Raw genomic sequence first — 12,734 nt, 5'->3', positions numbered from 1 at the left:
TACCTGGTTGATCCTGCCAGTAACATATGCTTGTCTCAAAGATTAAGCCATGCAGGTCTAAGTGCACACGGCCGGTACAGTGAAACTGCGAATGGCTCATTAAATCAGTTATGGTTCCTTTGATCGCTCCACACGTTACTCGGATAACTGTGGTAATTCTAGAGCTAATACATGCAAACGAGCGCTGACCCTTCGGGGGATGCGTGCATTTATCAGACCCAAAACCCATCCGGGGGGCTCGGGCCCCCCGGCCGCTTTGGTGACTCTAGATAACCTCGGGCCGATCGCGCGCCCTCCGCGGCGGCGACGTCTCATTCGAATGTCTGCCCTATCAACTTTCGATGGTACCATAGTCGGCTACCATGGTGACCACGGGTAACGGGGAATCAGGGTTCGATTCCGGAGAGGGAGCCTGAGAAACGGCTACCACATCCAAGGAAGGCAGCAGGCGCGCAAATTACCCATTCCCGACACGGGGAGGTAGTGACGAAAAATAACGATACAGGTCTCTTTCGAGGCCCTGTAATCGGAATGAGCGTATCCTAAACCCATGGGTGAGGACCCATTGGAGGGCAAGTCTGGTGCCAGCAGCCGCGGTAATTCCAGCTCCAATAGCGTATATTAAAGTTGCTGCAGTTAAAAAGCTCGTAGTTGGATGTCGGGAGTGGGCTGGCGGTCTGCCGCGAGGCGTGCCACCGCCTGTCTCAGACCCTGTCTCCTGGTGCCCCCCTGATGCCCTTGGCTGGGTGTCCGGACGGGGCTCGGAGCGTTTACTTTGAAAAAATTAGAGTGTTCAAAGCGGGCCCGCTTCTCGCCTGAATACCTGAGCTAGGAATAATGGAATAGGACTCCGGTTCTATTTTGTGGGTTTCCTGAACCAGGGCCATGATTAAGAGGGACGGCCGGGGGCATTCGTATTGCGCCGCTAGAGGTGAAATTCTTGGACCGGCGCAAGACGGACGAAAGCGAAAGCATTTGCCAAGAATGTTTTCATTAATCAAGAACGAAAGTTGGAGGTTCGAAGACGATCAGATACCGTCGTAGTTCCGACCGTAAACTATGCCGACCCGCGATCCGGCGGCGTTATTCCCATGACCCGCCGGGCAGCGTGAGGGAAACCACGAGTCTGTGGGTTCCGGGGGGAGTATGGTTGCAAAGCTGAAACTTAAAGGAATTGACGGAAGGGCACCACCAGGAGTGGAGCCTGCGGCTTAATTTGACTCAACACGGGAAACCTCACCCGGCCCGGACACGGAAAGGATTGACAGATTGATAGCTCTTTCTCGATTCTGTGGGTGGTGGTGCATGGCCGTTCTTAGTTGGTGGAGCGATTTGTCTGGTTAATTCCGATAACGAACGAGACTCCGGCATGCTAAATAGTTACGCGGCCCTCCGCGGTCGGCGTCAAACTTCTTAGAGGGACAAGTGGCGTTCAGCCACGCGAGATGGAGCAATAACAGGTCTGTGATGCCCTTAGATGTCCGGGGCTGCACGCGCGCCACAATGGTTGGATCAGCGTGTGCCTACCCTACACCGAGAGGTGCGGGTAATCCGCTGAACCCCATTCGTGATGGGGACTGGGGATTGCAATTATTCCCCATGAACGAGGAATTCCCAGTAAGCGCGGGTCATAAGCTCGCGTTGATTAAGTCCCTGCCCTTTGTACACACCGCCCGTCGCTACTACCGATCGGATGGTTTAGTGAGGTCCTCGGATCGGCCCCGCCGGGGCTCCTCGCGGGCCTTGGCGGAGCGCCGAGAAGTCGATCAAACTTGACTATCTAGAGGAAGTAAAAGTCGTAACAAGGTTTTCGTAGGTGAACCTGCGAAAGGATCATTAACGGGTAACGCTGTCCGGCGTGCCTCCTCTCCCAACCCCCTCGACTTCGCCGTCCCCCCGCGTCGGGGCCCAGGGTCGAAAGGGTCTTCGGGGTTGCTGTTACACGTGGTCGCTTGCAGGTCAGGCTGGACAGAAGGCATAAAGGAGGAGCCTAGTCCCTCCCACCCCTTCCTCGTCCTCCGCGTCGTCCTTCAGCACCCCCCCCGCAGGCCCCGGTATTCTCTGGGTTCCAGCACGAGAGACGCGTCGTTCAAAAAACTCGGCGTCCCCGCTCGTCGGGCGAAGGCCGGTTTCCCCTCACCTTGCCGGCAGGAGAAGCGCCTGCGAGTCGAGCGGGTCGTACGGGTCCGTCCCGCACCCTCCCTCTCGCTCGCACGGCCGCTGCCTCCGTCCACCGCGAGGGGTTTTCCTATTTTGTTGTCCTTGTCATTCATCCCCGTCCCCTTGCTCGCTGACGAGCGGACTTTCCGGGGGGGGTTACGAGCGCTGCTCCTCGTGGGGCAGGCCATGGCCCTTCCTGTGTTCGTCCGCCCACCGGCGTCCTGGGGCGTGGTGGTGGTGGTGGTGGGTGGCGCAGCTGGTTCCCCTGCTTCTCTCTCTCAGAAAGGAGTCTCAGGGGGACCCCCGGCAGGTACCTAGGGCTTGGCCCACGCTACGTGAGTTCCACCCCTTTCGAGGGGTCGGACGGGGCGGGCGCGGAGGGCCGCGGTTCAAAGACTGACTCGTCTGCCATGTGGGGCGTGTGGGCAAAGCGCAACCCCGCGCCCGTTTCAACACTCGCAGACGGGGGCGCCTGACCGGTTGGTGAAACCTTTTAAACCTGTCTTTGTAGTCGTGGTGAAAGACCTAAACTGAGCCTGAAATAAAAGAGTACAACTCTTAGCGGTGGATCACTTGGCTCGTGCGTCGATGAAGAACGCAGCCAGCTGCGAGAACTAATGTGAATTGCAGGACACATTGATCATCGACATTTCGAACGCACATTGCGGCCCCGGGTCCATCCCGGGGCTACGCCTGTCTGAGGGTCGCTATTCCTATCTGTCGGACCTGCCTTCTCAGGCGGGACCGCGGTTGGAGGTTCGTAGGTGGGGGGGTGCCCCCTGGCCTCCGTCTTCCTAAAAGCAGACGGTTCCCGGTCGCTGTCTCGGTGAGATCCGGTCGGTGGGTTCGCTGCGGTTGAGTGCCCGTTCTCCGTGCACAAGCTTCTCCTCCCCCGCTTCGGTTCGTTTCGGTTCGTTTCGGCTCCGCTCCTGGCCTGGCCAGGAACGTGGTCCCCTGCGCCCGAGAAAGAAGCGAGCGTGGCTGCCGGTGGGTTCTCTCCGCTTTGGCTGCCCACGTTTTCGCTTCTTTTCTCACCCCCTGCGCAGGCGGATCACGGAAAGGTGTCTGTTCTGTTCCGTTACGTGCGCGAGCGGAGGGAGGTTGTTGTTACATGCGTTCCCCCTCCCCCGGTGGGGGATGGGGGGTCGGGGTTCGGGTGGCTCTGCCTCTGGCGTTTTCCTTACGGGCCGACCTGTCCGTGGCACGTCCGTGACGTCCCGACCTGTGTCCTCGTTAGCCCGGGTGAAAAGGGACTTGTCCCCTAACCCGGCGGTGTTCACGCTTCTGGGCAAACCTCCAGAGCGAACTCGGGAGCGACCTCAGATCAGACGAGACAACCCGCTGAATTTAAGCATATTACTAAGCGGAGGAAAAGAAACTAACAAGGATTCCCTCAGTAGCGGCGAGCGAAGAGGGAAGAGCCCAGCGCTGAATCCCCCGTCCGGGTGCGGGCGAGGGGAATTGTGGCGTATGGAAGTCTGTTTTCTTCCTGGCGCGGGCCGGGGGCCTGAGTCCTTCTGATGGAGGCTCAGCCCGTGGACGGTGTGAGGCCGGTAAATGGCCCCAGCCCCGCCAGGGTAGCGGTCTTCTCGGAGTCGGGTTGCTTGGGAATGCAGCCCAAAGTGGGTGGTAAACTCCATCTAAGGCTAAATACCGGCACGAGACCGATAGCGAACAAGTACCGTAAGGGAAAGTTGAAAAGAACTTTGAAGAGAGAGTTCAACAGGGCGTGAAACCGTTAAGAGGTAAACGGGTGGGGTCCGCACAGTCTGCCCGGGGGATTCAACCCGGCGGTGAGGCCGTCCCTGTCGCGCGAGTGTGCTCCGCTTCCAAACCCCCGGCGTTCCCCCTTCGGGGGGTCGCGTCGGGGGCGGCGGGGCCGCCGCGCGGCGCGGGTCTCGGCCGCCGTCGGGCGCACTTCCTCCGAGGCGGTGCGCCGCGACCGGCTCCGGTTCGGCTTGGAAGGGTCAGGGGGCGAAGGTGGCTCGTGAGCTCCGGCCTCGAGCTTTACAGCGCCCTCCCGCCCCGACTTCGCCGCTTGCCACCCGGGGCCGCGGGCGAGTACCTCCGCGCCTTCCTCCCCCTGCGGGGGCCGAGGACGGGGCCCCTCCGCTCCCGACGCGGCTGTCGACCGGGCCGGACTGTCCTCAGTCCGTCGCCTGACCGCGCCGCGCCGCCAGGGCGGGGACCGGCCCTCGTACCAAAGGGCGCTCGGGGTCGGCGGCGATGCCGGCTACCCACCCGACCCGTCTTGAAACACGGACCAAGGAGTCTAACGCATGCGCGAGTCAAAGGGCTGGATGAGACACCCTACGGCGCAATGAAGGTGAAGGCCGGCGCCCGCCGGCCCAGGTGGGATCCGCCCCGCTACGGCGGGGGGCGCACCACCGGCCCGTCTCTCCCGCTCCGTCGGGGAGGTGGAGCTAGAGCGCATGCGATGGTACCCGAAAGATGGTGAACTATGCCTGGGCAGGGCGAAGCCAGAGGAAACTCTGGTGGAGGCCCGCAGCGGTCCTGACGTGCAAATCGGTCGTCCGACCTGGGTATATTGTCCCTCTAATATACACACACACACACACTCATAAACACACTCATAAACCATCACAAACCCAAATGAACCCTACACACACACTGAAACCATCACAAACCCAAATGAACCCTACATACACACACACACACACTCAAACCATCACAAACCCAAATGAACCCTACACACGCACACACACACACACTGAAACCATCACAAACCCAAATGAACCCTACATACACACACACACACACACTCAAACCATCACAAACCCAAATGAACCCTACACACACACACACACACACACACACTCAAACGATCACAAACACAAATGAACCCTACACACACACACACATTCATAAACCATCACAAACCCAAATGAACCCTAAACACACACACACACACACACAGTCATAAACCATCACAAACCCAAATTAACCCTACATACACACACACACACACACACACACGTAAACCAACCCACACACACACTCATAAACCACCACAATCCCTATTGATAACCAAAGGATTTCACAATTCATTTATTTCACATTGTATTACACTGTAGCACCACAGTTATAACACTCATAATTATGATGCTTGTACACGATGATCACACATGCGTGCACGTGCACACACACACACACACACACACACACACATACACACACAGACATGCACGCAGAGTGGCGATTCTAGAGTCTGTTGGGGCTGCAGGCAAAAATTCACGGGGCCACCCAAGAGAATTCAGGACTCTTTGCCATTACTGTAGTTTAAAGTGTGTCAGTCCTCGGGCACCCCCCACTGGCCTGGGGCCCTCAGCAGTTGCCGGCCTTGCCTGGTGTCAAGCAGCACCTCTGTGCACACATGTACGCACTCACGCACACCCACACCTACCTCCAGAGTTGAGGTAGCGTTTGCCCAGTTCTACTAGCCAGAAGCTCCACTTAGTGAGCAACACCGTGGATGCTATTTACACACTTCGAGGCCTTGACCAGATTACTAGATTAGAAATCACTAGATTACTAACTAGACACTTGCTCACATTCAGATACTGCCCTTCTGGTTTTAGAAATAAAAGATACGAAATTAATATGAACTAGCTAACTAGCTAGATTATGATCACTCGCTGTCTCTAGTTTTGTAACTAACTTAGTACATTTTAACAAGTTTTTGACAAAATAACCCATCATGTGACCGACATAGCTAACTAAAATACTAGCAGAGCTACCCACACAAAATTATGGTAAATTGAGGCGAATTGTCTAGAGGTAGCAGAAGTTATTTAGCATTAGCTAGCCTAGCTAGTTTAACTGACTCTGGTCCCAGACCGCTAGTTTACGTTGGACTGGGTTAAGTGGTGAGAGCCACCTGACACCTGCACGCATTGCTGTGGCTAACCGCTTTAGCTTCTTTGCCAGCTTCAGCCCAAACCCGTCCACTTTCCCACCTGGTGTAACAGCCTGTGCGGTGGAGGACGAGCTTACGGGGGAAAAAAACATATTGGAAACCAGTCACCACGGACACACTATATGGACTGGATGTGTTATGAGATGATGAGTGAGTGTGTTCATTGTTAATTTCAGTTATGTGTTATTACTGGTGTGTGTGTGTGTGTGTTTTGAGATGGTAGCAGATGGTGACCGAGTTGCACTACTGTCATGTTGAAAGACTCACGACTTGACTTGGACTTTTGGTTAACTGACTTGTGACTCAACTTGTGACTTAACACTTGTGAAAGTGTAGGGGAAAAACAAGAATCTAACAAATTGTTTTTAAAAAACGTATTTTCTGTCTGATTTTAAGCGAGCATCTTGTCTGTCAGTTCTGAAATGGACATGTTTAGTTTTTTTTTTCCATCTCTCAGCTCTCACACCAGGTACAGCATAGGACACGGTGAATCTTTAATCAGCATCTCATAACACACGGTGAACCTTTAATCAGCATCTCATAACACACGGTGAACCTTTAATCAGCATCTCATAGGACACGGTGAACCTTTAATCAGCATCTCATAGGACACGGTGGACCTTTAATCAGCATTTCATAAGACATGGTGAACCTTTAATCAGCATCTCATAGGACACGATGAACCTTTAATCAGCATCTCATAACACGTTGAACCTTTAATCAGCATCTCATAGGACACGATGAACCTTTAATCAGCATCTTCAGGTACAAACTCTGAGTTAGATGGACATAATCCCAGTGCTACACACAACGTTAAAATAAAGGACACTAGCAAAATGACACTGAACTTTGTAAGACATCTTAAAACACATGAAAATGTTGGTATGGACAGCAAGTATGCTAGCTACCTGGATTGCCTGTAGTTTAAAAAGTATGCTAACCAGCTAGCTAGCTAGATCAATATCTAATAAATACTTTTTCTAGTAAACTTCATATAATTTTAAGCAGTTTCTAGTTTTATAGTTACATGTGCCATTGTCCTACTGCCATATTTTGTTATATTTTGATAGCTAATGCTAGTTTGCAGACCAACATATATTTAACATTAGGTTTCAGGCACTGTTCCATGACTTTGCAATTGAGAATGCATGTCAGCAACTTCATAAATAAATAAGACTATGAACTGTAAACAATGAGATTAAACAAAACTTCTAATGGGGACTTGAGAGTTGACTTAAACTTGACTCATACCACAGAAATCTGAGACTTGACTCAGATTGGCCTGTACTACAGAGACTCGAGACTTGACTCAGATTGGCCTGTACTACAGAGACTCGAGACATGACTCAGATTGGCCTGTACTACAGAGACTCGAGACTTGACCCAGATTTCACTTGTATCACAGAGATTTGAGCTTTGACTCAGATTTGTAAAAAGAGACTCGTGTTTATCTTTGCATGGTAGAGATATCTTTACTTTTTAAAAGTAATTTGTGTGTTATTATGTGCAGGAATGTGTTATGAGATAATAACTGTTCATTTTTGAACGTTTAATTTGTGTGTTATTATGTGCAGGCAAGTGTTATGAGATAATAACTGTGTTCATTTTTGAACGTTTCATTTGTGTCTTATTATGTGCATTATGTGTTATGAGATAAGTGTAAGTGTTCACTGATCAGATGTGATTGCGTGGGATTTGCAGACAAAACGATAGTCACGAGAGCAGTGGTCATCGTTGTATCTGCCGTCTCTGTGGAAGTGAGCACAGTCTTCCCCTCCACCCAAACCATGAGCCTCCCAGTTATCAGGCTGGCCGGGCATCCATTCACTGCTCACACACACACACACACACACACACACACACACACACACACACACACACACACACACACACACAGTTTAATATATACACACGCACACACACACACACACGCGCGCGCACGCACACACACACACAGTTTAATATATACACACGCACACACACACACACACACGCGCGCATGCACACATCAGTTTTCAGCTGATGAAAACAATCTAGTACCCACACTTACATTTCTTATTCTATGTATCTGTTTCTCCATATCTCTCTCATACACAGAGTTAAATATGTGTACACACACACACACACAGTTTAATATACATATACACACACACACACACACACACACACACACACACACACACTCACCTTTTGACCATCACATAGGGTGTTCCATCTAGCCACTCCCACTGTCCTGTCCTCTCATCAGTCAGACCCAGCCAGTAGTAGTGAGGAGTAGTATGGCTGATCACAAACTCCTACACACACGCGCACACACACACACACGCGCACACACACACACACACACACACACGCACACACGCCCACGCGCACACACACACACACGCACACGCCCACGCGCACACGCACACACACACGCACACGCGCACACGCACACACACACATACACACATACACACACATACACACACACGCAGCGATTAATAGTGCAAATTGTTACGGCTAATCCTAATATCTTGCACACATGTACATACACATATGCACATTATTTTTGGTATATTTATGGCAAGATTATTAATGTGAACTAGGATTATGAGATTGGTTTGCACAGAAACAGTAATATATATGACAAAGTGGTGGTCTGTTTCAGTGCTGGGAACTGGATGTAGCCCTGTTGCATTCATTTTTGTAAACACAAACAAATCTCCTCTCTGCAGCTTGCAATTGCTAACCAAAAGCAGCAAGATTACATATGATATCACATTGTTAATTATAACCAAACAACTGTATTGCACCTAGTTAAAAGCTATACAATATTCAGGACAGAACTAGCTAACAGCCACTCTAACATACTACGCCCGTTGTAAAAAAGCCGTGGTAAAATAATGTTTATTTTTATTTGAATAGTACTTTTTCATTTTAAAATGTTGAAAAATGCTTTACATAAGAACCCCACTATACAAAGTACATTTCTGAACTAATATTCTTATAAATTTGTAGACCAGAGTAATTATGTTTGTCACCTGGATTTAAAAACCCCTACAGAACATTCTGTGCAGTCCTGTTCCTGTAGGAAAAGATCATACTGAATTATTCTAATATATCTAAGCACACCTAGAGTACTTCCCAGGCCTCACTATTAATTTCTACACTTAAAGTATGTTAGCATTGAACAGCTATTTTGCAATAGTTGTACAAATATAGAATTAAAGTCTACTTAACTGTACTAAAATGAATGTAAGTATACTTGAGTAAAATTCAAACATACTTGCCCTTATGGATTTTGGTTATATTAGAAATGTGCTTTAAAAAAACATTGGTTGTTTTGCCTCGTTTATAAACACTGCTGATAAGTGTTTGGTTGTTTTGCCTCGTTCATAAACACTGCTAAAAAGTGTTTGGTTGTTTTGCCTCGTTCATAAACACTGCTGATAAGTGTTTGGTTGTTTTGCCTCGTTCATAAACACTGCTGATAAGTGTTTGGTTGTTTTGCCTCATTCATAAACACTACTGATAAGTGTTTGGTTGTTTTTGCTTCGTTCATAAACACTGCTGATAAGTGTTTGGTTGTTTTGCCTCGTTCATAAACACTGCTGATAAGTGTTTGGTTGTTTTGCCTCATTCATAAACACTGCTGATAAGTGTTTGGTTGTTTTGCCTCGTTCATAAACACTGCTGATAAGTGTTTGGTTGTTTTGCCTCATTCATAAACACTGCTGATAAGTGTTTGGTTGTTTTGCCTCGTTCATAAACACTGCTGATAAGTGTTTGGTTGTTTTGCCTCGTTCATAAACACTGACCTTCTCCTTTTTGCTGTTCAGCACCAGCAGCTGCCCCTTCATGCTCTCACACTCATCTTGAGCTTGGTGCCAGGACATGCCGTAATCGGAGAAATAATAACAGTGGGAAGAGTAGAGTGTCCACTGCAGTGGACAACACTGATCCTGAGTACCTACACACACATACACAACACATATGTACACACACACACACACACACACACACACACACACACACACACACACACACACACACATCTTATGGGTACTAACGTAAGTGAAGTATCTTACCAGCTGGCATATTCATTTCAACATGGCTCCCAACTTGTTTTTTATTTGTGTCGAGTGTGGCATGTTTAGCTAATCCTCTGTCATTACTGATAAATTTATCTGTGAGAAGTGTAAGTTAATCATTAGCTTGATGGAGAACATTTGATATTTGGAAGAGTGCATCCAGGCAATAGGAAGGCCAGGACAGCAGTCTGTAGTATCTAGTCTAGCAGCCCTGGATGTAACAAACGTAGAGAAGGAGTCCCCAACTCCGGCAGTAGAGCCCTCAGCAGGGCGAAAGGCTGACATCTTGGCAGAATATCTGTAGGGCTGAGCAGCGCTTATTTCAGGTTCTCCCCATCAGCAATAAACCGGCTGAGCAGCCTCTTGAAAGAGCTCTGGTTATGAGAACCTCTCAGATTCAGTACGTGAAATAAACAGCTCTGGTTATAAGAGACTCTCAGTGGGGATGATGTTTGATGCTGTAATAAGTTCTGGGATAGGGTTAGGCTTTAGGGTTAATGCTTTAGGGTTTAGGATTTAAGGTTAGGGTGCTCTGGTCCCTGACTGTGGTCACCATCAGGCCCTCAGGACTGTGGTCACCATCAGGCCCTCAGGACTGTGGTCACCCTCAGGCCTTCAGGACTGTGGTCACCCTCAGGCCTTCAGGACTGTGGTCATCATCAGGCCCTCAGGACTGTGGTCACCATCAGGCCCTCAGGACTGTGGTCACCATCAGGCCCTCAGGACTGTGGTCACCCTCAGGCCCTCAGGACTGTGGTCACCCTCAGGCCTTCAGGACTGTGGTCACCATCAGGCCCTCAGGACTGTGGTCACCCTCAGGCCTTCAGGACTGTGGTCATCATCAGGCCCTCAGGACTGTGGTCACCATCAGGCCCTCAAGACTGTGGTCACCATCAGGCCCTCAGGACTGTGGTCACCATCAGGCCCTCAGGACTGTGGTCACCCTCAGGCCTTCAGGACTGTGGTCATCATCAGGCCCTCAGGACTGTGGTCACCATCAGGCCCTCAGGACTGTGGTCACCATCAGGCCCTCCATTTTAGTTATGCTTCTATAGATAAACCTGCCACAGCTACATGCTAATCGCTGGCATGAGTATCATATATGGGCTGCTCATGCAACGTCTTTTTGTTTTATTTGCATGTTGCTGCAGAGATGATGCCAATTTAGACTAGTTCTGCTCATCGGTGACAAAGTAGTTAGACAATATTTGTGGTACTAGCTGGGCTGCCCAATGAAGGAAGGGTTTCTTCTTGAGTCCTGGTCTTTCCAAGGTTTCTTTCTAAATCCCACCTATGGAATTTTTCGTTGCCACTGTCATCCTTGGCTGCTCATTAGGGATCTGGACCCATACATTTGTAAAGCTCTTTGTGACAATGAGTGTTGTAAAAATTGTTATATAAATAAATCTGACTGACTTTCATCACTGAATTGAAAGTTTAAGATAGGATAAGATGAGTTTGGTCCATTGTGTTTGGACTTATCTTAGCCTCCTGCAGGTGTTTTGTGCATTGCCTACTTGTAGTGAGTTTGGTTGTATTTAGGTGTGGATTTAAGATTTCCCATTATACTAGAGTTCAAATGCTAAAATTTGCAGTACAAGGTATAAGAGTGATATGGGCAAGTCAGCTAAATTCAGTGTGATCTTGAAAATAGCCTCATTAAGTAGAGTAATCTATCAGATGTCATAAAAGGTTTAAGGTTTGATTAGAGCACATGTAAAAATGAATACATTTAAGTTCAAGATTAGGGTTTAGGGTTTCTGTTAAACTACTCTGTGACAATAATTGTAAAAAGCACTATTTAAATAAATTTGACTGACTTTGAAAATTTGCAGCTCTAAGTATTAGTTTAGGGGTGTGCACACTTGTGCAACTAGATTATTGTATATTTCTATTTTAAATTTTTTTCTCCTAAAACTATTATTGTTTTTCAGTTACATTTTTAGGGAGCAGTTTCAAAATAAAGGTAGAAAGGTTCTGACGTAACTTATCTTTAATTTTTTTTACATCTCCAAAACCTGGATGTGTAGACGGTTAATATGCATTGTGTGTGTGAGTATAAAACACTTTGGATTAGAGGTTTGGGTCTACAATTTCAGTTTAGGTTAGATGTTAAGGTATTGGAATAGAGGTAACGTTAGTTAGGAGTAGGCACATACTTTCACTTACTGTTGTTGAGTCTGTTGAAACTGCATTTGAGCTGAGCTGCAACTTCCCGTAAGTTGATCACATTAGTAGACACTAATATAAACATAAAAATACACACACTTACACACATGCATACAAATGTCAGATATATTTTGGTCAAAGCATTATGCTAACATATTTAGGGTAGTTAATTAGAAATGTCAAATATATGTTTACATTCTTAAACCTTATTGGTGTACCAAAAGATTGTGTGAAAAGTGAAAATAATGTGAGGAAGACGTACTGTCTGGAGTCTCTAGGGTTAGGGTTAGAAAGAGAGGACACTTACTGTCTTGAATTTCTACTTTCAGCATGTTCAGGCTCACTGACATCAGCATACATTTCTGAAGATCTTCCTGACCTAAAACACAATGATG

At 48.5% G+C, this 12,734-nt stretch overlaps 1 protein-coding gene and 2 non-coding genes across 3 annotated transcripts in view; 2 read left to right on the top strand and 1 right to left on the bottom strand.

Annotated features, from left to right (window-relative positions):
- Positions 1 to 1,839, top strand: LOC145653039 (18S ribosomal RNA). The gene has a single exon (XR_014119280.1). It is a non-coding gene; the product is annotated as an 18S ribosomal RNA (ribosomal RNA).
- Positions 1,840 to 2,713: 874 nt separating this feature from the next.
- Positions 2,714 to 2,867, top strand: LOC145653040 (5.8S ribosomal RNA). Its single transcript, XR_014119281.1, has one exon. It is a non-coding gene; the product is annotated as a 5.8S ribosomal RNA (ribosomal RNA).
- Positions 2,868 to 6,682: 3,815 nt separating this feature from the next.
- Positions 6,683 to 12,734, bottom strand: part of LOC113568166 (C-type lectin domain family 10 member A-like) — a 10,706-nt gene continuing 4,654 nt past the window's right edge. Inside the window, exons 5-9 of the mRNA XM_035521769.2 lie at positions 12,647 to 12,718; positions 12,340 to 12,411; positions 9,898 to 10,049; positions 8,285 to 8,394; positions 6,683 to 7,924 (exon numbers count right to left, since the gene is read on the bottom strand). Of these exons, the coding sequence (XP_035377662.2) occupies positions 7,765 to 7,924; positions 8,285 to 8,394; positions 9,898 to 10,049; positions 12,340 to 12,411; positions 12,647 to 12,718 (566 nt within the window). The 3' untranslated portion in view covers positions 6,683 to 7,764. The remainder of the gene's footprint in view (positions 7,925 to 8,284; positions 8,395 to 9,897; positions 10,050 to 12,339; positions 12,412 to 12,646; positions 12,719 to 12,734) is intronic.

The sequence above is a fragment of the Electrophorus electricus genome, chromosome 21 (assembly GCF_041902795.1).
Source record: "Electrophorus electricus isolate QZ-2024a chromosome 21, ASM4190279v1, whole genome shotgun sequence".
Lineage (NCBI taxonomy): Eukaryota > Metazoa > Chordata > Actinopteri > Gymnotiformes > Gymnotidae > Electrophorus > Electrophorus electricus.
Note: the sequence above shows the minus strand (reverse complement) of the source record. Positions and strands in the feature narration are given on the sequence as shown.